Here is a 24,984-nt window from a genome sequence, read left to right on the forward strand (position 1 = left end):
TGGTCTGACGTTCGCTTTGTGAAATTATGCTACATAAAACATATCTGCACAAAACCAAAAAAAGCATACAGGCTGAATGAGAATGCAAATTCATTCTCTGCCAGATGGTGGCACTTGGAACAGCGGCAATATAGGTTTCCTTAGTTACCACTGTAAACAAAGCAGCGCTGCAGTTTTAAAGTGTCCTAATTTTGTGTTGGATTCCCCTACAATAGTTTAAATGCATCTAAGGTCAGAAGACATTGTAAATTTCTCAAATATACATTTATACATAGTCATTTGACAATGATATCGAAAAGGTTCGTTCAAGCAGTTCTGAGCGAAATGTCTGTAAACCCCTTCCGTAAGCCTGCTCTGCTCTGATTGGTCAGCTGGCCTAGCCTGTTGTGATTGGTACAGAGAGGAGTACTTGAGCAAGTTAACAAGCGCTACCATTAGTGTTGCCAAGTCTGCGGGTGTTTTTGATGTCCGCGGGTTGAAGCGACCCCAGTAACATCATATTTAGCCCATAGAATGCAAATTTACATGGGGAACCCTGACAAAAAAGCTTGTTTTTTACTCCTCGGAATGCAGTTTTTAATAGGGGACCCCCTTTCGAAATGTGATTGGGCTAGTTTTGAGCAGAAATTGGGTGGGTTTTGTTGTTAAAACCTGGCAACCTTGCATTTTTACATAAAACTGTAATATAGTTGGAGTTATAGCCCCAATCTGTTCTTAAAATAATGACATAAAAACATTTTGTTTAACTCTTATGCAAGCAAATCATGCGCACAGCTAAAGTTTAGCTGCTAAACTGTAAACACATAACAACAATAATGGTGGTTACGTTAGCCGAGTGCTAACGTGACTATCTGATGAGACAACACAGTTTGTAAACCAAAATATGTCTGAGTTACATTCTTTATTATTAAATTAAGTAATTAGAACAACGACAGTCTACATTAATTGACACATTCTTAGGAAATAGTGGATTCACAGCGAATTACCAGAAATATGTTAGAAAGACTGTAGTATCATGGTTTACCTGGAAACCTAAAGCTGCGTTAGGTATACAACACATATTAGCACAAAAAAAAACAAAACAATATTTTGAGCACTCTTTTTAAAATGTACACATAATGTATCAATTGCACTTACAGATTGTGGCTCGGAGACTCTTGTTGGTCCAAATAAAGAAGATTAGAAGCCAAAAGAAGAAAAACACTAAGATTAGAAAAGCAGTCCTCTGAAAAATTATCAGTGCAACAAAAGGTTCGAATGGTATTGCTGCGGTATCATGGAAAAAATTAATTTTAATCACTGTTGAATATGAGCAGTTGTGTATGACCACTGATTCTTCACATCATCATCTATCGGCAATGAAAACAAAACAAACTTGCTTTCAGAGAGCAGAACACAGCGACTTGATGTAAACGCACTAACTCGTGTAAATGTTTGTGGGCAGGTCAGAGTGTTCATATTTCATAGGCAGGCGGGGATTATGCTAATATGTTACCAAATGACATAGATTGGTAACAGGCAAAAGATTTGAAAATATGATGACTCGTTAAGGCAATTCTGAGTCGACTCTCTCTTTTGAGAGACAGTGTCTTTTTCTATAATGCACTTTTTTGATTAACAACTTCACATTGAAGGATAGCTACATTACAAACTGCAAAAAAGATATTTTCTGAAAAACCCATGTGACCTGCTCCTTTCTTCTGTTGCTCTCAATACTCTGGTTTGATGTTAAGGATTTGTTCTCAGACATCTTGTGACTGGTAGTGGTGCATTTAAATGTTTTGATGTGAAAATAATTGAGAGCTGAATGACTTACACAGTCAGTGTTTGGCAAAGAATAACATTTGCTTCCTTTAGCTTGACTGCATTTGTGAATTAGCAGTAACAGTAGCAGCTCATCCTTGAAGTCAGTATGCTAGTCCTTGCATTCCACTTGTCTTTTTTGGTGTGTGTATTTGCTAATACAATTTCGCTTGTCTCATTAATGTAATTTTACTGAAGCTATTTAGTCTCGGTTACAACTGATCTGATGTCTTTTTAGGTAAAGTTTTCATGGTGGCTGTAAAATTACATTCCTCCGTACTCCCTATAGAAACGCTTGGAGACCTTGCACCATTAGGAAGTCCCAAAAGTCGTAGTCGTGATTGACTTTGATGGAACGTGTTTACAAAACAGCCTCTCCTAGCTGAGTTGATGACTTGCATTTAGAGAGAAAGTGTTTTTACTGAATCCACAGCGTTGCAGATGTCTCACAGAACTGCTCATATTCCACAAAACATTCTCTGCTAATAAATTATTTAATAGCGTGAGCTGTAAGCTAATAGGTTTATAGAGATTTTGTGAGCTATAGTTAATAGTCTAATGAAGAATTTGTGGGCTATATGCTAATAGGCTAATGTGTCTATTAGCATGTAGCCCATCTAAGCTTATAATCTATTGTAGATATATTTTAAGCTTGTAGGTTGTAGAACATGATGCAAGGCTAATATGCTAATGAATATGATGTAAGCTACATAAATAACATTAGATGTAATTTACTGCAGATAGCAAGAGCTAAGCTAATGAGTTAGTGAAGATTCACTAGGTTAAATGAGGAAGTTGTCAACTACATGCTAACAGGCTGATGAAGATCTCATGAGAGGCTAATATTTTAAAGAAGATAGAATATAAGATGAGCTAGGCTAATATGCTAATTAATATGACGCAAGCTATAAGCTACAGGAATTAATTAGGTACGAGTTAAGGAAAATAACACGAACCAGGCTAATAAGTTAGTAAGGACTGTGTAAGCTGTAGGTTAATAGTCCAATGCAGACGTTGTCAACTAAATGCTAATAGGCTAATGAAAATTTTGCGGGCTATATGCTAATAGGCTAATGGGCACCCTCTAATATCAAGAACTGAGCTAATAATCTGTTGAAGATAGTGAACTATACTGTAACCCTGGTGAAAAAAACAGCATATGCTGGTAGGTATGTTTTGATGCTGGTTTAAGCTGGTTGTTTGCTGGTTTAAGCTGGTCCTTTGCTGGTTTAAGCTGGTTGTTTGCTGGTTTAAGCTGGTCGTTTGCTGGTTTATGATGGTCATGTTGCTGGTCAAGGACCATCTTAAACCAGCAAAGGACCATCTTAAACCAGCAAACGACCAGCTTAAACCAGCAAACGACCAGCTTAAACCAGAATCAAAACATACCTAACCAGCATCAAAACATACCTACCAGCATATGCTGTTTTTTCACCAGGGAAGTTATAGAACATGATGTGAGCCAGGCTAATGCTAATTAATATGATGTAAGTTACATACAGTAAATGAAATAAGATGTAGGTTACTGTAGTTAGCATGAGCAAAGCTAATGAGTTAGTGAAGATTCGCTAGGTTAAATGAAGTTGTTGTCAACTACATGCTAACAGGCTAGTGAAGTTCTCATGAGAGGCTAACATGTTAATGAAGATAGAATATAGCGTGAGCTAGGCTAATATCCTGATGAATATGACGCAAGCTATAAGCTAATAGGAGCTAATAAGATACAAGTCAAGGAAAATAAGTGTTTACGAAAATTAACCATGGTTTAACTATAGTAAAAGTGTAGTAGCCATGTGTTTTTGCCATATTGTTTACTATTTGTATAACCACCCTGCTAAAAAAAAAAAAAAGAGCTGGTTGACTGATTTTGGCTGGTCATCTAGGCTGGTCTTAGCTTGTCATAGCTGGTCAGCAAGCTGGTTTTAGAGGGGTTTTGGCCACTTCCAGGCTGGTCTTAGCTGGTCAGGCTGAGAGACCAACTGGAACAACCAGCTAAAACCAGCCTAGCCAGGCTGGGAGACCAGCTAAAACCAGCTACTTCCAGCTTAAACCAGCTAAGACCAGCCAACCAGCCTAGGCTGGTTTTAGCAGTTTTTTTTTTTATTTTTTATTTTTATTTTTTTTTTATAGCAGGGACAGAGTTTTACTACAAATACCATGGTTAAACGATAGATAGTGTAGCAAAAGCATGGTTAAATTGTAGTTACCATGGTTAACTATACTAACCATGTTTTTTTTTTGTTTTATTTGTAGTAAAACCATGGTTAAGTTTCATAAGGGTTAGCCAGGCTAATAAGTTAGTGAAGCCTGCGTAAGATGTAGGTTAATAGTCTAATGTAGACGGTGTCAACTAAATGCTAATAGGCTAATGAAGATATCACGAACAAGGCTAATGAGCTATTGAGGATAAATAGGTTATAGAACATGAGTTAGGCTAATAAAATAATGAATATGGAATAATATGATAATAGGATATGAATGTCAGGTTAATGATAGCATGAGCTAGGCTAATAAATAATGAAGATACGCTGTAGGCCAATTTCATAGGGCATGTCCAAGTCATGTTTTCATTAAAAACAGCTTTTGTTTTTCCAAAAAGAGCATGCTTGTGAATTTTTAATAGCTTTGTTTCAATTTTCAGTTGGCTTGTGAAGAGATGCTAGTATTTGAAAACGTGATTATATCTTTGACAGCACAGAAATCACACAATAGTCACATAAGACATCAGCTAATAGCGAGCCGGCGAATATTGCAGGACGTGTCTAAAGCATGTTTTCATAAAAACAGCTTTTGTTTCTCCGAAAAGGGCATGCTTGTGCATCTTTTAAAGGCTTTGTTAGGATTTTCAAGGCGGCGTCCATGAGCTTCCATCGCAGGCTTGTGAAGCAACTACGATGACATTTGAAATCGCACAATAGACCCTGTCATCGATATAAATATCGAAGGCGAGCGGCACGAGTGACTCATTTGCACACATTATCAGATCCTGGCGCCACGGGATTGGCGGGAAAAGGTCTTTTTATCCTTATTGAAGTCAACGAACCTACATTGGGAGGACTGGGATGAGTAAGCACAGAGGTTCAAGTGTCATACGTGTCTCTCCCAATAGGTCAGATGCGAGCAAGCTTGCGCACCCGGTGGAAACATTGACCTTTTCGGTAAGTGGTTCACCGGTAGTTATTTATTTATTTAATGCAGCTGTATCAAGCCAGCGGGGAAAAAGGCCACATTCAGACTCCATTTCAGCAGAGTTCTTGTCAGTCCCATAATTGCCAAAGCTCGTCGTCGAACAGAGCTTCTAAACATAGCATTGGTGGGCTCTGCAAAACCAGCTACCGTTGAGTTTTGCGAACACTCCTCCGGGCTCTTAAAGTAATTTTAAATGCGCATTTGTGTCAAAACATCTAGCGTACTGGCATGTCAATGTTCGTACAATCTATTTTACTTTTTTTTTTCATGTTTGCCCCCTTTTTTTTCCTGGTGCCTCTTATACTAACACCATGTCCAGCAAGGTCCAACGGTAATTCAGTACATTCCCTTCCAGGCCGTTCTCTCGAAACCTCATTTTAACTTGACCCTTCATTGTGTTTTGCCCCAGGCAACTCGGGCACAGGGATTAAAAATAGAGACCTCAGCAGGGACGGAGTTGACACGGTTCTTGTTGGTGAGAGGAGTGGAGCGGCGGAGAACTGAATCCCGCTGGGGGTTTTTATCACTGGGGAAGGTCCGATTACCCCCTCCCTTCTCTCACTACTCTTTTTCTTATTTCTCTCTCTCGCGCGTTCGCTCCCTCGCTCGCTGTAAATCTCGGTGCCAAGTGAGGAGAACAATATTTTCACCATTATTTCTCAGCACTACAGAGAGATGATGTGGGTATTGATATAGACTCATAAATTTACAGAGGCGACAGATTTACGCCGGAGGCTGGCAGCCCACCTCTCGTTCAGGAACATGTTCGGCTTTGATTGGTTGGGAATGGATTCTTGGCTATCCAATTCAGCTTGGGTCAGGCAGGTCTAAATCACAGGACTATATCACTGGTTTTTATAGAGATGGCAGTTTGGTACATACAGTAAGCTCAATACTATAATCATACATCTCCCCATCCAGGACGTGCGTCCTGCTACAACAAATTGCACTTTATTATGCATGTATGTATTTATATATTTATTTATTTTCTGTATTGCTTACTACTACTTGACAAGTAATACTTGTTCTACTGTCTTTTTTTCTCTTACTTATTTATTTAGAAATGTACATTTTGTATTCATTTTGTTTTCATATTATTGGGAAAAACATACTATTTTCAATGATTTTGTAATGTAAATTCAATAAAAAGTAACACATTTTTCAATTAGATGTCTTAATTATTATCTTAATTTTTAAATATATTTTTCAAGGTACGTTTTTTTTTTTTTTTTTTTTTTTTTTTTTTTTTTTTTTTTTATAAAGAATTGTTAATTCATAAATATGAGTAATCGGAGACTTCTGACATTTTACAACCTGGATTTATAATTGTCTTGACATAAAATAGTTGAAATTATCATTATATTATTTTTTTTTCTACATGTGTTTCTATGATTGGACCACATGCCTTCTGTTTGGTGGATAAAGTATTAATAAACAGTGAAGTATGTTTTTTTTTTTCTTTTCTTTCAGATATTTATGGAAGCCTCTTTCCGCCACTGAATAAACTTAAAAAATTTATCTACTTTATCTCAAAAGTAGAACCTTTTTTTCTTGCAATTCTGACTTTTTTCTCAAAATTGTGAGATATTGCAAGATAAAATCTTGCAATTCTGTTTCTTTTTTTTTTTTTTACAAATGGTTATGTCTCATAGTTTATATCATAATTCTGACTTTTTCTCAGTTGTGAGTTTATATCTTGCAAATCTGACTTTTTTTACTTAAAATTGCGAAATGTAAACTCAGTTGTGAGTTATAAAGTCAGAATAGCGGGATGTAAACTCGCAATTGCGAGAAGTAACGTGAGAATTGCGAGGTTCTGAAAATTCGACCAAATTTTCTCACACATACGAGTTTATATCTCAATTCTGAGTGTTTTTTTCACAATTGTGAGTTTACATCTCGCAATTCTGACTTAATTTTGAGACATAAACGTGCAATTGTGAGGTGGAAAAAAGACTATGTTCTCAGAATTGCAAGTTTATATCTCACAATTCAGACTTAAAACACACAGTTGCGCATTATAAAGTCAGAATTGCAAGATACAAACTTGCAATTCTGAGGAGAAAAGTCACAATCGCAGTATATAAACTCAGAAGTCAGAATTGTGAGTTTAAATCTTGTAATACTGAGTTTTTTTCTTGCAACTGTGAGTTTATATCACACAATCCTGAGGAAAAAGTCACAATCACCTATTTTTATTTTATATTCAGTGGCGGAAATGGGCTTCCATAGAAATTAGGTGTTTTTTGTTGTGAAATGTAATAAAATATTAAAGAATTTACTTCAGGTTTTCTTTTCAATACTTTTTTCTTTATGATATTATTACAGTTGTGTTACATGTAAGACTTTATTCTCTTTCAATATGTATATTTTTTGAAAATTAACGTGCTTATCATAGAACAGTATTCAAGTAGATGTATGTATGAATTGTTTTTTTTCAATTAATAGATGTGCATCACATTCAGGCATTGCGGCAGTGAGCATGCAACTCTCAAATTGAAGTAATAATGCAAAAACACACCTCTTTGTTGAATTTTGTTGTTGTACACCCAGCCATTAGACAAGAATCCAGGAGATGCGGTCTTTGTGTTTCCTCCACGATTGGTTTACTTGTTATTTATGCCCTCAGTGACCCAGCAGCTTTACTATAGACCTATTTGTTCTTCTTCCTTTTACAAAATGTTCCTATCCGAGTGGATTCCTGGAGGAAAACGCATTGCATCTGTCTCTTCTGTTCTTTCTCAAACTTTATCTCCATTCTCTGCCTATCGGTTTGTGAATGCAGCATTGTTGGTGTTATCTAAAGGTCTTACTTGTGGCTGTCCTCGACAGGAACATATGATAGAGTTGAGGCCAGGGTTTAGGTACTCGCGGATCTTATGAGAATGTTCAAGTGCGCCCTGATAATTTTCTCAGCTCGCTCTGCGCACCAAGGTGACCACTTATCTCGCTTCAGGTGGGGCTTTTTGGATCCTGTCACAACCTAAAACTTTATTCATCCAAGTTTGCTGCAGGCTTTTTGCTCAAATTGATGTTTAGAGTGACTTGGGAGAGGCATCCGAGCCATGTGAGTCAATGATTCCTTCTTGAGTTCTACAACATACTCTACAAGATTCAATCTTCTTTATTCGGTTTTCAGTCAATCAGGGACAATAGAACTTTGTGGCCCTTTAAAAGCTTTAGTGCTCAGAAGGACATGTGAAATACTTCATCCAGTTTCTTTATGAATGTTTATTTAACTGTCGAGGCCAACACGGTAACCTTTGTATGGGGCTTGTTGAGTGGGTTTTTAGCTACTGATGCTCACCCTCCACAGAACTCGGGCCGTCTCTCGAAAGAGTAACATGCCTCCGAATATCTTAACCTTTCTATCTAAGCCTTCAAATGTCACTGTTCTCTTTCCTCCATCTGAAGACAAATTGACATTTTCTATTTGCTATAGAATTGGATTGATCCCGAAGGTTCCTGCCAAAAAGAATAAATTGGTCATTCTTCCAAAAAAAAATCAAGCTGTTTGGCGTTTTGTAGTTAAGCATTGTGCTTTGATGAATTGTGTGTGGCGAGTAATTTTTTATATTGTTCAAACAGCGGAGGATCAGTGTATTTGAGTGTAATCTCAAAGAGTATTTACTGAGCAGATTGTAGTGGATGTATGATTTCATTATGAGAAAGATAAATTAATATTTTGGGATATGTCGATGGTTACATGCTGTAAATACAAATCTGTCATTAATTACTCACCATCATGTCGTTTCAAACACTTAAGACCTTCGTTCATCTTCGGAACACAAATTAAGATATTTTTGATGAAATCCGAGCTCTTTCTGACCCTGCGTAGACCGTCAAAGGCCCGGAAAGGTAGTACGGACATTGTTAAATAGTCCATGTGACATCAATGGTTCAACCCTAATTCCTAATTTTTTTTGTGTGTTTTTTTCCCTTTTATTAGGATAGGATAGTGGAGAGCAGACAGGAAGTGAAGTGGGACAGAGAGAGGGGGGCGGGATCAGGAAAGGTCCTCGAGCCAGGATTCGAACTCGGGACGCCCGTAGTGCAACAGCACTGTATGTCAGTACACTTGCCCACTAGGCTATCAGCACCGACTTGAGAATACTTTTAATGGGCAAAGAACAAAAAAAAACTTTATTCCACAATATCTTCTATCTATCCCTACCGTGTGCATTCACAAGAGTACAATTTTTCCCCTAATAACTACACTGTAAAAAAATAAACACAATTTGTTGAGTCAGCTTAAAATAATTTGTTGCCTTAAAATTTTAAGTTCAGTCAACTAAATAATATTTAAATAACTAAATGATGACTAAACAATAAGTTTAGTCAGTTACTAAGTAACAACTTAGATATTTGTGTTTGCTAAACTTAACAGATGGGTAAGTAACCCAGCTCCCTTAAAATTTTAAGTTGATTCAACTCTAAATTCGCTTAGTATAATTTAACATTTCAAGTTGAATAAACTTTTTTTGAGTTGACTGACCATAAAATTTTAAGGCATCCAGGTTACAAATTATTTTAAGTTGACTCAACAAATGGTTTTTTACAGTGTAGATGTTTATTATCATTTAAAGGATATTTAGATAACTATATACTCTAAAAAATGCTGGGTTACAAACAACCCAACATGGGTTATTTGGCAAGCCAGTCCTGGGTAAATATTGGATAAAACACATGCTGGGTTATTTTGACCCAGCTGGTTGGGTTAAATGTTTTTACCAAACATGCTGGGTTATTTTAGTTAAGTCAACTATTGTTTTGTTTTTTTTGTTGGTTTCTTTTTTTGCTTAATCTGTTTATTGAACTGTTGTAATAATACAAGGATAAAGATACAGGAGAATAGAAACAAAACATTTTTCCCCACACTACCCCCAACCCAGAGTTAAACAAACAAACAAACAAACAAACAAAAAAGAGGGCAAGTCAACTATTGTTAAAAAATTATTATATTGTTGGTTTAAAATGGACTGGAACTTATAAAAACACACAGAATTACTAGAGGCAACAGCAGTAATCAAAAGATGAACATTTATTATTAAACAAGAACACATGGATACAAGACAAATTGAATTTATTTTAGTAAATACAGCATAGTTTGCAATATTACATACATTAAAACTCATTTAAGAAGCATTTTAGACAAAAAAAAAAATGTTAAAGCTTTTTAATTTTAGTGTATTCAACCTTTCTTTGTAATCGTTTTATACCGAAATAGCGCTAACTCTCATGCTGGTGTGTTGTTGAAATATGAGCCGGGGTAATTCTGAACTTTAGACTGAAAGATGCCATGACTAACTCCAAAACCTGCCCATAAGCAAACAGTACTAATATTAAATAACATATTTTAATGTCAAACTAAATTAAACTAAGTACAATAACAAATAAAATCTATTTATTTTATGCAAGGCAAAAGCATCCTGTGAAACAACCGCTGCTGACGCAGCTGACTGACATTTTGTCCTTATGTTGCGTAGCGTAAAATAATACAATTTACAGCACAGTATAAATTAAAATATATACAAATCTTTATTTCGCTGAAGAAGTGCTCTCTCCTGTAGAGGACTCAAAAAGCCAGCGCTCTGACTGTAACTCAGCAGCTGGGTTGTTTCATCAGAGACAGGCTTAAACCAGCAGCTGGGTAGAAAATAATAACCCAGCATTAAAAATGACCCAGCAACTTAGTTACAGAAAAACTACCCAGCACCTGAGTAAAAAAATATTAAAAATAACCCAGTGAAATGGGCTGAACCCAGCATTTGGGTTTAAAAAAAAAAAAAACAGCATTTGGACAGTTTAAATAACTTGTTTATGTGAAAGATTTAATATAAGCACTTTAATAAACATACAGGCATTTCATTCCTGCTTTACCAATTTTTGATAGTTTTTTTAATCCACAAATCAAATTTATTGTGTGCTGCAATCGCCAGTGTGACAGGGATTCTGTTAATAAATGTTAACTTAAGCTGATGAACCCAGATCTTTATTATTTAATGTTGTTATCTACCTAAGCAGTATAAAATGATTCATCCCAACACGGCTCTGTGCTCTCTCTCCCCCTCTTCAGTCGGATCCCACCAGCTGTATTATCCCATTCTTTTAGGTCAGTAATCGGTTAAGCCAGATTAGGACGAGGTCTTTCCTCTTGGTGCTCAACAGAAATCATTCATGATGTGCACAGCTTTGTTGCTGTCTGTGAGATTCCTATGCAGCAAATAATGTTTAACTATGCAGAACGGAGGTTTGTGGCATGTATTGTTTGCATGTCATTTGCATGTTGGTGACTGATTATTTGGCTGCCCTATTCTATTCTATTCTATTGTGTTGGATATGTGTAGTATTGACATTTCGGAATTTTTACATATATTGCATTGTTGTCACACAGTGCTATACAGTATACAATATTCCTTTGATAAATGTTATTTGCATGGAGTGTCCAAATTATAGACTCATATTTATTTCACATTCATTACCCAAGTATCATGGGCACATAGCCAAGACCATATTTAAATCCTGTTAGTTTAATGGGACTTCCAATTCATGACAGGATAGCAGAGTGTTTTTGACTGGTTATCTGCAGTGTTATTGTAATTCTTGCTCTGAATTTAACTAAATTACAACGGCTGTCATTTACAAAGTTGTCCCTGACGCCAATGTGAAGCTCACAATCAGTTTCCTGATTCATGAGACCCGTACTGTTCTTACATAAATTGTTGCGTATTGTTACACCAGTTGCGCAGCATTGTGCATAAGAACTAATTTACGAGCAATTTACACCACAACTGACCATCATATGAATACAACAGTTTATGTAAAAATTAATTTTTAAATTTACAGAGAAATTGCTTGTCATACTGTAAGTTACAATAGATGTTTGGGAATTTATGAATGTCTCATATTTTATGTTAGAATGGCTTTGCGAACAATTTACTGTACATCAAAACTGCTTGTTGTATCAATTTGTCAGTTTACATAAGAATGGAATTACGATCAATATACATGAAAATGTTTTTATCGTGACTGTGCATTGCAGTGTATTTAAACGTTTTATGAACAGTTTGGCTGATGAACATCACATTTTATGTTAGAATGGCTTTATGAACAATATACAGTATACGAAAATCATGTGATATGAATCCGATTGTTTACATGATTATGAATTTGGCACAAATTCACATTTCTTGTATAATTGTGAGTTTATATTAGAATGGCTTAAACAATTAATACAAAAATTGCTTAAATTAATACGTTTACGTAAGGATGGATTTACAAACATTTAAAAAATGTCTCATATGAATATGAGTTTACATTAGAATGCATTTACAAACCTATGCGAAAATTGTTACATTTTGTGTTAGAATAGCTTTACGAAAAATTTACACGAAATTCGCTTGTTATATGAATGAGTTTACGTTAGAATGTATTTACGAACGTGCGAAAATGGTTTGCCTTATGTATGTCACATTTTATGATTGAATGGCTTTCCAAACAATTTACACAAAAATCGCTTGTTATCAGAATGTGTCAGTTATGTAAGAATGGATATACATGAAATTTTCTAATCGTGTGACTTCACATTACAGTGCATTTAACAATTTCTAAACAAATGGTTTGGACGTCACATATTAGAATGGCTACGAAAAATTTACATCTACCTAAATTTGACTGTTTACACATTGCTTGTCATATAATTGTGAGTTTACATTAGAATAGCTTTACAAACAATTTATACAAAATTGCTGGAGTAAGTTTACATGAGAATGGATTTACAAACATTAGAAAATTTCTCATCATATGAATATAAAATTGCATGTTATATGAACATGTCAGTTTGTGTAAGAATGGACAATCAATTTACATGAAAATTTCTCATCATATGAACATGAGTTTACATTAGAATGAATTTATGAACATTTGCGAAAATTGTTTGCCATATGAATATCACATTTTTTAGAATGTCTTTATGAACAATTTACTTATATTTTATATTAATTTTATGTATATTTACTTAATTTTATGTATATTTACTTAATTTCTTAATTTTATGTATATTTACTTAATTTCTTAAATTCAATATACATGAAAATTTATCATGTGAGTTTGCATTACAGTGTTTGTAACAATTTATAAACAAATAGTTTGGCATACGAACATCCTATTTCATGTTAGAATGGCTATATGAAAATCGTTTGCGATATGAATTTGACTGTTTATGTGACAATTGATTTTGGATACAAAAGTCGCTTATATGAATATAAGTTGACGTAAGAATGGATTTACGAACATTTTATATTTTCTCATCATATGAATGAGTTTACATTAGAGTGCATTCACGAGCACATTGGCTTTACGAAAAAATGTACTTAAATTGCTTGTTAAATTGTTTGTTGAACGTCACATTTTATGTTGGAATGGATTTACGAACAATTTATATGAAAATCACTCTTGATATAAATTTGACTGTTTATGTGACAATGGATTTGCAATTTTATACATGAGTTGGCCTAAGAATGGGTTTACAAACATTTGAAATATGAATGAGTTTACATTAGAATGCATTTACGAACATGCAAAAATTGTCACATTTTACATTAGAGTTGCTTTATAAACAATTTAAAATGTTATATCAATGTGCCAGTTTACATAAGAATTGATTTACGTGCAATATACATGAAAATTGCTCATCATATGAATTAGCTTTACAGTGTATTTAAAAGTTTCTAAACTAATTGTTTGGCTTATGAACATCACATTTTATGTTAGAATGGCTTCATGAACAATTTATACGAAAATCGTAAAATCGCTTGTGATATAAATTTGACTTTACGTGACAATGGGTTTCCAAAAAAAAATTGCATGAGAGTTGCTTGTCGTATAATTGTGGGTTCACATTAGACAATTTATACAAAAATTGCTCACATGAATTTGAGTTAACTAACAATGGATTTATAAACATTTGTAATTTTCTCAGTACATGAGAATGCATTTGCGAACGTGTGGAGATTGTTTACTATATGACTCACATTGTATTTTAATGTGGCTTTACGAACAATTTTTATTATATGAATGTGTCAGTTTACGTAAAACTGGATTTACAATGTATTTTTTTACAAAAATCTCTTAAATGAGTATATGTAAGATTGGATTTATGAACACTATACATGAAAACTGCTAATCATGTGTTTCCATTACAGTGTATTTAACTAACAGTTTACAGACAAATTGGTTTGGCATATGAATATCACATTCTATGTTGGATTGGTTTTACGAACAATTCATATGAAAATTGCTTGCGATATGAATTCGACCGTTTACATGACAATGGATATGTAAAAAATGTACATGAAAATTGCTTGTCATAATTGTAAGTTCACATTATGGCTTCACAAACAATGCATATGAGAATTTACGCAAGAATTAATCATTTACACGATTTACATGAAACTAGCTTGCGTTTTACGAACGAGATGCATAATGTGGACACACTAATGTATATTCTGTAAAGGTCTACTTGTTATCTTAGGAGAAACATGAGCTATCATCAATGGCCAAACCCTTCCCTCATTGGAAAAAAAAAATTAGAAATAATCTCATTCCTTTTTGAATCATGCCTCGCTGATTTTGCTCACTCAGGCTTAATGCAAACACGGAAGATCGCTTTGAGGTTTGGTAGCGTGGAAAGCGTAATTACATCTCCCCAGGCCCAGATGGCAAGAGTTAGGTTTTAATTGCATGTGCAAGTCTTAACCACCAACATAATCTATGATAACCGTTTTACCACCATTACCGTTGGCCTCCTCAACTGATGCTTGTTGTCTAATAATTTAAAAAAAACAGAAATAAATCAATTTTAAAAACTGGTTCTGCACACCAGTTTTCGGACATCATTAAAATTTGTCATAAAAACATGCAAACACTAGCCTACATTAAAAGCGAAAAACTTGCAGTATAGACATGGTGTTAGTGGAAGCTAGAGCTTTATAGGCATCTTTCATACATATTAATGAATTTCGACATTTGCGAGAGGCCGTTAGGAGAGGAAAGCAGGCTTTAGTTAAATCCGTTCATCTCCTGTCTGGTCGCATCTCACAAATGTTTCACATCAAGCCTGGTTCTGTTCATCTTAGCGTGTGTCAGTTTGTTGTTTACGTGCGTGCACATCCATGCACGTACGAGCTACGTGTGGGGCGACCTTGACTGCGCGGCGAAGTTTCCCCTCCGTTGTCCCACGGGACTCATCTGAAGACGCTCTGCTTGTCATTCACGCGGCTTCTCAGTGGCACATCGATTCACCGGGGAGCTCATCGTGCAACCCAGCCACGCGGTCCTTGACAGTATTGATTGAATGTAAAAGATATAATTTCTGTTCACAGTCCGCAGAGTATTGTGGGGTGTGTAAATGCTAGTTGTCCGTCGGAAAGAAAAAGAGTTTTTTTTTTTTTTTTTTTTTTTTTCTTGTATTCTGCCAAAGGAACAACAGAGGGGAAAGATGATGCCATTTGGACAGAGTGTGTGTGTGTTTCAGAACACATCTGCTCAGTGTATTACTCAGTGTCAGGCCGAAAGATGTGAGCTGATTTCAAAATACTGCCCTCAAGCTTTAAGTCTCTCATATCCAGCACAGAAAGGAAAATAAACAATGCTTGCATAAAAACTATTATTTTAAATGGTGAGTGTCCTGAAACACATTATTTGAAAATCACAGCTTTAGGAACCAAACGCTCTTAAGTGAAAAATTGCACAGTTGCATTGAGGTAATAATTATGTTTGGTCTGGATTGACTCATAAAAGGTGTTTTGTGGGCCACTGGAAGAAAGGCAACATGAGGGCAGATATGAATACATTTTTACATTGCTAAATGTGACCCTGGACAACAAAACCAGCCTTAAGTAGCATATTTGTAGCAGTAGCCAAAAATACATTGTATGGGTCAAAATGATCCATTTTTCTTTTATGACAAAAATCATTAGATATTAAGTAAAGTTCATGTTCCATGAAGATATTTTGTAAATTTCCTACTGTTTACTGTCCTACTGAAAATGTATCAAAACTTAAATTTAGATTAGTAATATGCATAGCTTTTTCTTTTTTTTTTTTTTTTTCCCCAGATTCCAGATTTTCAAATAGTTGTATCTCAGCCAAATATTGTCCTAAACCATATGCCAATGGAAAGTTTATTTATTCAGCTTTTAGATATTTTTAGATATAAATCTCAATTTCAAAAAATTGACCCTTATAACTGGTTTTGTGGTCCAGGGTCACAAATATGGTTTGCGTAGTGGTTTCGGGAAGGTTGCTTATTATTATTATTATTGTTGTTGTTAAAGGGACAGTTCACCCAAAAATGAAAATTACCCCATGATTTACTCACCCTCTAGTCTCGGTAAACTGACGGCAGAAAGTCTGGGAAATTTGGCCTCTTTGAATGGCTAAGGCCCGCCTAAGAGGCCATATGACTGACAGGTACAGCAACCAATCACGTTTCGTTTTGTGCTGCGCCATGTTTAGGGGCGTGGAAATGTCGCCACAATATCAGACCGGTGTGTTGTAAAACTCTCAGACGTATTTTAAAGATTCTATGCTGCGAACTTAAAAATTTTCATATACTTTTGAAAATCTAGCGTTTTGTTGATCCTGCTAAGCGCTCGTCGTCACAGTTGTAAATGACTTTCTTCTTTCATGAGGGAGTTTGGCGCCACACCATTTTTGTTTCCAGGAAGAATGTTAAAGAACGCGACATGCGTCTCCCAGAAATCCTGAATAATCTAACCAATCCAATGACGGCTTCAAAACTCCTGAAGTGTTTCCAGCTAAGTCTTATGCATCAGACGTTTAGCCAGCGTTCTGTGGGTGTGACGTCTGAGGCTGAGACTACTCACCCTCAAGCCATATATGACTTTCTTCTTTCAGACGAATACAATCTGAGTTATATTAAAAAAAAAAACGTCCTGGCTCTTCCAATCTTTATAATGCCAGTGAATGGGTGTTGAGATCTCAACACCCATTCGCTACCATTGTAAAGCTTGGAAGAGCCAGCACATTTTTGAATATATAACTCCGATCGTATTCGTCTGAAAGAAGAAAGTCATATACACCTAGGATGGCTTAAGGGTGGGTAAATCATGGGGTAATTTTCATTTTTGGGTGAACTATCCCTTTTAATAAAAATTCATTATATAAGTAATTATAACTACATATTTACTGTTGATATTATGTTTTGCTGCTGTGTAATAGTCAAGCACAAAAAAAACAAGTTTGAGATTTGTTTTTGCATATCAATTATTAGACACTTCAACATCAAAATAGTCTTCGTTGGTCATAAAAAGACTTGGTCACTGGTCTGGTCTAACTTTTGACATAATTACGCAAATATACCTTCTACATAATGTCACATTTTAAGATAAATAATAATAAAAGTATGCATTAAAGGTTTGTACTTTAATTTTGTTCAATAAAATGGATAAATAATACTAACACATATAGTAATAGCAACATGTAATAATATGTTGTTGCTGTTATTTGCTGTATATTTTAAATATTATTTTTTTACATTTTTTAATTTGTTGTTTATTTTACAGTTCAACCTTTTATTTTACATTTATTTTACCATGCAAATAAAAAAAACAACTTTTTTTTAAATAAAAGAAAAAAAATCATAAATTAATATTATTTATTATAATAATAAAAACTATTAAAAATAATTTTAACTCTCTAAATTGTTTACACTTCTGTTTACATTGATCTTTTTCAGACTTGGAGAAGGACCACCCTAAGAATGAAGCAGGCGTGGTGTGGAGAGTGACAGGTGGGCTGTTCAACCTCACCAGAGGAGCGGTGGGCGCCACCCTCGGGGGAGTGGCCTGGGTGGGCAGCAAGAGCTTCGAGTTGACCAAGACGGCTGTGACGAGCGTTCCCGCAGCTGGAGTGGGATTGGTCAAAGGCGGCGTCTCCGTGGTAACGGGAGGGGTCGGGGCAGTGGGGTCTGCAGTGGCCGGTAAAGTTACACCAAAGAAAAAAGACAAGTCGGATTAGACTGGCTGACTCGCTCCCACCCTTTGTTCGATTCGGTGTGTCTGTGGTTGTCTGCCTGGATTGTTCTCACTTTCAACAGGGTTGGAAAGCAGGTGGAAGGTTCATTTAGCCCATGGGAAGATTACTGTTTTGCATTCACCAAATACAACCCTACCTTGTTAACAAAAAGTACTGCAACACGGTATGTAAACACACTGCAGAGGTACATGAGTTAATTGGGAGTGTTGGCTAAATATGTATTATTATAAGTTTTTGGGACAGAGGGAGCAAATGCTGATATCAGACATATTCTTCATGAAATTGTCCACTTTTTACACAGGAAATGTTAAATGCTAATATGCCAGCAGTTCAAAGACTCCTAATGTATACAAAAATTAGCTCTAATTGAGCTCATTTAAAGCCCATCTTTGAACAAAATAGTGTGAGAACTTGAAAACTTTAGTATTGTTATTAATTAATTAATTAATTAATTTAATACAAATGACACTAGATAACGTTCATCATCTGATAATGTTAGGTTTAAACTATATATTCTCAAATGTTGTATTAGTGTCGTTTCCTTGATACCGATTCGAGTGCGACCGCAATGTGTTTTCACTATAATCATTCACATTCTCATCAGTCATGGTAAGTGAAGAAATCTCTGAACGGCAGTTCACACACCATTGGCGTAGATTGCATTAATGCCTCCAGTGTAAACACTTCATTTTGTAAGACAATGTTTGAGCTGTTGAAATTGAATCTGTAGCCAGGAAACCAGTGCCTGGAGTTAAAAGAAATTATTCGCATCTAAAAAAAGGACACAGGGAAACTGTTTTTTCCAGTCTAAAATACTAAGCAATCACGCTTCATTTTCTCTTTGCGAAGCATCGCTTGTAGTTCGTTTGAGCTGATGTTTTATTGGCCGTACATGTGCCTGAATGTCTTGGGAGTTCTAAAAGCTCACTGTGGAGTGTTTAGTGTTTCAGAACAGTGCAAAATAACCACAGATGTATTTCCCGCTACCCTTTTACAGCTGTTTACATCTTAGAACCAGCACAGTGTGCACATTTGAGTATTTGTTCGTATGTTTCTGTCGTTTTTTTTTCCCCTCACTGCTTAAATGTTTGTTTCCTTTTTTACTTTATTTATGCAAAAACAACATATGGCATATTATTATATTGTTCCAATGCATGCTTGAAGCTGTAGTTTTCTGTACAACATGCTGTTTATTGTGAGTACGTACTTCATTTTTTTCATGTTTCTTTCTGTTTTTGCTATCAACACACTTTCTGGTAGGTACCTATGTCTTGAAGATGCTGTTACTATAAACTGGACTTTTAAGACCGAGTAGATTTTGTCTATAATAGAACTATTTTTGCTAAATTGATGCTGTATTCTACAAATAAAGCATTCTGTATTTTAGAAATGCATGAGTTCTTTATTTGATGTAGAGAAGAATGACTGCCCTGCAATGATCCTGTTTTGGAATAGGTGGGATATTTTAATACCATTTATCTATTATTCGTTTTTAGGCGTAATCATTTATGTAACATTGAATGCACTAACAGACCAGATCTGGATTACATAAGCAGTTTATAAAAGTGGCCACATATTTTAGGTCACATAGTAAAATCCACATTTTATTAAAGAGATGGTTCACCCAGAAATGAAAATTCTGTCATTAATTACTCACTCTTATGTCGTTTCAAACATGTGAGACCTTTGTTCATCTTCAGATGAAATCCGAGAGCTTTCTGACCATTTCTGACACATTTGTGGTTCAACTGTAATTTTACAGTTACAACAATACTTCTTGTGTGCATATAATATAAAACAAAAGTAACGACTTTATTCAACATTTTATTCTCTTCTGTGTCATTCATACTTACTCATCCATGAGAGTACAGTTGAAGTCAAAAGTTTACATACACCTTGGAGAATCTGCAAAATGGTCATTATTTTAGCAAAATAAGAGGGATAATACAAAATGCATGCTATTTTTTAATTTAGTACTGACCTGAATAAAAATATTTCACATAAAAGACGTTTACATATAGTCCACATTAAAAAAAATAATATATTATAAAAATGACCCCATTCAAAAGTTTACATACACTTGATTCTTAATACTGTGTTAATACCTGAATGATGTGTTTTTTTTTTTTTTTTTTTTTTTTTTTTTTTTTTTTTTTTTGTTTAGTGATAGTTGTTCGTGAGTCCTTTGCTCATCCTGAACAGTTAAACTGCCTGCTGTTCTTCAGAAAAATCCTTCAGGTCCCACAGATTATTTGGTTTTTCAGCATTTTTGTGTATTTGAACACTTTCCAATGACTATATGATTTTGAGATCCATCTTTTCACACTAAGGACAACTGAAGGACTCATACACAACTATCACAGAAAAACTTTTAGAATTTGAAGATAAGGGTCCATTTAACTTATTTTGACTTCTTGGGAACATTAAAGTATCTTCTGTAGCTTCTGAAGGGCAGTACTAAATTAAAAAAAATATGATATTTGGGCAAAATAAGAAAAATCCACATGTCTTCATTCTGTTCAAAAGTTTTCACCCCAACTCTTAATGCTTCACTGAGCATTTAAACCTTCTGTAATAGTTGCATATGAGTCATAGTCATTGTTGGAAAAGGGCTCAAGTACACAAAAATGCTGAAAAACCAAAGAATTTGTGGGACCTGAAGGATTTTTCTGAAGCACAGCAGGCAGTTTAACTGTTCAAAACAGACAAGGGACTCATGAACAACTATCACTGAACAAAACAAAACAAAAAAACACAGCTGTGGATTATTCAGGTAACAAGACATTATTAAGAATCAAGTATATGTAAACTTTTGAACTGGGTAAGTTTTATAAATTATTAAGATATTTTTTATGTGAAATATCTTATTCAGGTCTGTACTGAAAAACAAAACAAAACATGCATTTTGTATAATCCCTCTTATTTTGCTAAAATTAACATTTTGCAGATTCTGCAAGGTGAATGTAAACTTTTGACTTTATCTGTACCTGCATTCACTTCTGTTCATAAGGTTATAGAGTTTTTTTCCATCAATAATGGGTTACATTTTCTTTTCAAAAGAAAAAATAACTATTCATTTGATATTGCAGTACACCAGCATCCTTAGATACATCAGGTGTCCAGTATGGGAAAATCTATGTGCTCATAAACCTCCTTGGTCATTTCATGGCATACTGAATCAGCAGAAAACTTTATTGAGCCAGTCAGGGGTTATATCTTTGAAAACAATTGCATGGCTCAACAACATCACTGTTCCACAATATTAACCAAGGACATTAGTGATTTTAGTATCAAGTAGTAAACGCACCATAAAAGGGCAAGTTGTTTTGTGGCTTTTTAACCTCACACTGTGTCGTAACCAGGTGAAACACAATAAAGTGATAAAAGCTCTTCCGTGAAGGGCGAAAATCATGAGTTCTTGTCTTTACGCACAGCCAGTGGCGTTTTTTTGGGCCGCTTACTGTGCATGAGAAGATTTGTGAGAAATAGACAACTGATATGTCACGGTATGACCTCGGAATTAAAAGAGCGCAAACTTTAAATCTGAGCATTGCTGCATTGGAGTAGATTTGGTAATATACTGTACTAAATATGCCATGGAGTTGCTCCCTAGGACCAGTATTGAAAACCATTGCCCTAACTGTAAAAGAACTGCTGGACCATTGAAACAAAGTTCGATCTGTTTGATCAAAAGAATCAATTCACAGCAGCAAGTCAGTCTTCCCATTACCCAGAAAGCACAGAATTGTTGAACAACACTGCATTTTGAAAAGATGGTCTAGACACACCTAAAATTAAAATAAATTAATAATCCACCTTTTCTTGCACCTCATAACACTTTGCAAGAATTACGTAACATCTGTTAAACTGTAAAAAAAATAAGTGTAAGGTTTGTTTTATGAACACAATCACTTTTCAAAAATTCTGTGCAATGAGGTGATTTCAACTACCTTCAATTATTCGAATATTAAAAGGAAATTTAAAAATGTATAAGCATACAACAAATTACTACAACAGACCATGAATAACCCCAGAAGCTTGGTTATTTCCACAGCAATATTGACATGCTGAATATCACTGTAGTAATAAATGTCTGTATTATGTAACATACGCTGCCTTCATGAAAAATGTTCATTAACATAACATTGAGTGATAATATTTCAAAATGATTTCCATCATTTTCACAGAAAACAAATTGTATTTACATGCTATTATTTATGAGATATAAATTAAATCGGAGCACAGACCACAAATGTGCAGTATATGTTGTCTTTATTCATACTGATACAGTAGGGTACAAAGGAAAATGAAAACAATCAGGAGGAAAATAATGCAGCTGACTGCTTCTTGTTATAACATGTCATATTAATATACCAGCATTACCTTTTTCTCCTGGCGTCTAAAAATAGATCATGAAGGCAAATGGATAGCTCATTCTTTTAAGATAATGAATAAGGATTACTATTTGTAGCTCAATCTTATGATTTAAAATGATTTGTGTCTGTGTTTCTGAGTGGAACTTTCCAAACTGGAAGTGCCTCCCGTAATTTAAAACGGAGTGCTTGTTAGGAAAAGACAGAACTCAACGTACATAGACGTTTTACAACGTAAACAAAATTCAAATAGTTGACTTACGTATCTGTGGCAACAGTGGAGAATATACCACAACTGCAAATTGTTAAATGGATGTACGAGACATACATTTAACTGAGGAGACGGCACCGACACAAGGACAAGTTTCCTGAGGTAAGATATTTTTTTCTTTGAAAATAACATGAGAGTAATGTCTTGATAACATTTAGGTGTATATTACATACAAGTAAGGCTGAATAAGAAAAATATGTTGGCTATTCAGATGTACATAAATTAGCCTTGACACAATTTGAGTTCAAAACTGAATTGTTATAAAGAAATAGAGACTGTGGAATTTCTCTCTTAATGTCTCGCTAACACTGTTTTATGTTATTTAGAAACATATGAATTTACTTTCAAAGATATACGTTAAAAAATGTATCATTTTGGAGGGTGGAGGTAGTATTGAACATAGCAATGATATGTCTATGAGCTAACATGATAATTGTGGCTGTGAAGCATTGAAGAAAGCAGTGTGGCGTTCAGTATGAACATGTTTTTAGTTGCTGGAAAGGTAGGTTGTTAAAACGCCATGCTTTTTTATTGTAATACCCAGATAGCACATATCATTTGATCTGGAAAGCATCTGCTATGTGCAAACATCTCACAGAGGTTTGTAAGATCTCAGTTTTACATACACTGTAAATCATAAACATCTTAAAGACATCTAAGAGACGTCTATTTGACATCTGATAGGAACGTCCTATAGACGTATTGCAGATGAGCAAACACTCTAAAAATACATTTTGCAGATGTAAATGCAGATGTCAAATAGACGTCTCTGAGATGTACGTGTGCTATCAGGGTAGCGATTCTTTTCCCAAAAATATAAAAGGAATTGTCATGTATAGAGACCTATTTACTGCGTATGAAAAATAGCAAGCGTGATTTTATAAAATCATGTTGGTTTTTAAATTATAATTTATAGTGGCTTTATAGTTACGTTATGTAAAACGGTTTACTCCAGCATTTATTAAATGCTATAAATTCTATAAAATCATTTCACAATGCAAAAACACAGACAGCACAGGCTTAATTTTCTTTAAGTGAAATATAATTGGAATGTCCCTGATAGATATTTCCAAACTGTATAATGTACTAAATACTGCAATCATGTAAAGTATCCAAATTACCCTCAGGTGATATTACAATACATACAACAGCCAGCGAAAGCAATGACTATGATTCATTGCGCAGTGTTCCAAAATACAGTTTGCATCCTGGAGTCTCTTAATCACAATAAGAGGTTGAAATGGTTTTCTTAATCACAATAAGTGGTTTAAATGAGTGACATCTCTACTGAGAAGATCTCAAGCGTGTTGAGATGGGCAGTGAGGAGCATGATAAATTGTTATCCTCTGAAGAGCACTTCAAGTTCAACTAAGCAAAACTCGGCATCTGCTGGCGTTCGTGTATATGTAATCTCAGAACGCCAGAATCGGCTACTTGGAGAAGTTATAAGCTGGGAATCATACCTCAAAATTGAACATCTCTAAGGCCATTTTTTATCCATCCCATTTTCTCAAGGATTCACTCACATCACTGTATGTGTTAAGAAAATAAGCTTCCTCAGCATAATACAGACACTATGTGATGTGCAAAACCAATTTAAGTGGGTAATTTACACAAAGAGTATCTGCTTTTAAGTAGCACTAACACCCTTGTTTTAAAACTTTTGTTTCTAGCATATTTTTTTAGCTGATCTCTCTACTGTTGAAGCCAAATTATTGGTGGCTTTTTTGGCAAAGGATAATATGAGATGGCTCAAAGAGCCAATTACTTGTGCACTTTGATTGGGTTAATGGAAAAAAGTTAAAGTTCGCCAAACAAATGGTTTAAATGTGAATAGAAATTTGTGATACTTACAAACCTCAGGTCACAAAATAAGCCACCTGCCAAGAGAGTGTGTTTTTGTGTATCACATGCCTTGTAGTAGCTATTAAGACTCTCAACCAGTTCTCAAATATTGCTGAAATACAAATTGTGCATTTTTGTCACTTTTACTGACAGGGAGAGTCACTGGAAATTGCAACCACAAGATCGTGGCTTCAACTTAATGTGACTATAATGGCAATATTTCTGGCATTACTAGATGTTATAAGCTAGGTAGTAATAATTATCCTAAATAAACTGTGCAGCATAGCTAAGCTTATGCACAGAGTTTCCATCACATTATTTAAAGCTTGCATAATTGATAAATCACGCTACTGTTCATTGGGTTCATTCTTTTCATCTGCTTTGTAAACATCAAGGCTGATTAACTAGCACTTCCACCATCTCAAGGTATGAATTTAGTGCACA

The 24,984-nt window shown here is 35.0% G+C and overlaps 1 protein-coding gene across 1 annotated transcript in view; it reads left to right on the plus strand.

Annotated features, from left to right (window-relative positions):
• zgc:101566 (Transmembrane protein 263-B-like) overlaps positions 1-19,441 on the plus strand; it is a 38,968-nt gene extending 19,527 nt beyond the window's left edge. The window contains exon 3 of the mRNA XM_051100194.1: positions 17,753-19,441. Coding sequence (XP_050956151.1) covers positions 17,753-18,033 — 281 coding nt within the window. The 3' untranslated portion in view covers positions 18,034-19,441. The remainder of the gene's footprint in view (positions 1-17,752) is intronic.
• The last annotated feature ends 5,543 nt before the right edge of the window (positions 19,442-24,984 follow it).

Source organism: Labeo rohita, chromosome 25, assembly GCF_022985175.1.
Source record: "Labeo rohita strain BAU-BD-2019 chromosome 25, IGBB_LRoh.1.0, whole genome shotgun sequence".
Classification (NCBI taxonomy): Eukaryota; Metazoa; Chordata; class Actinopteri; order Cypriniformes; family Cyprinidae; genus Labeo; species Labeo rohita.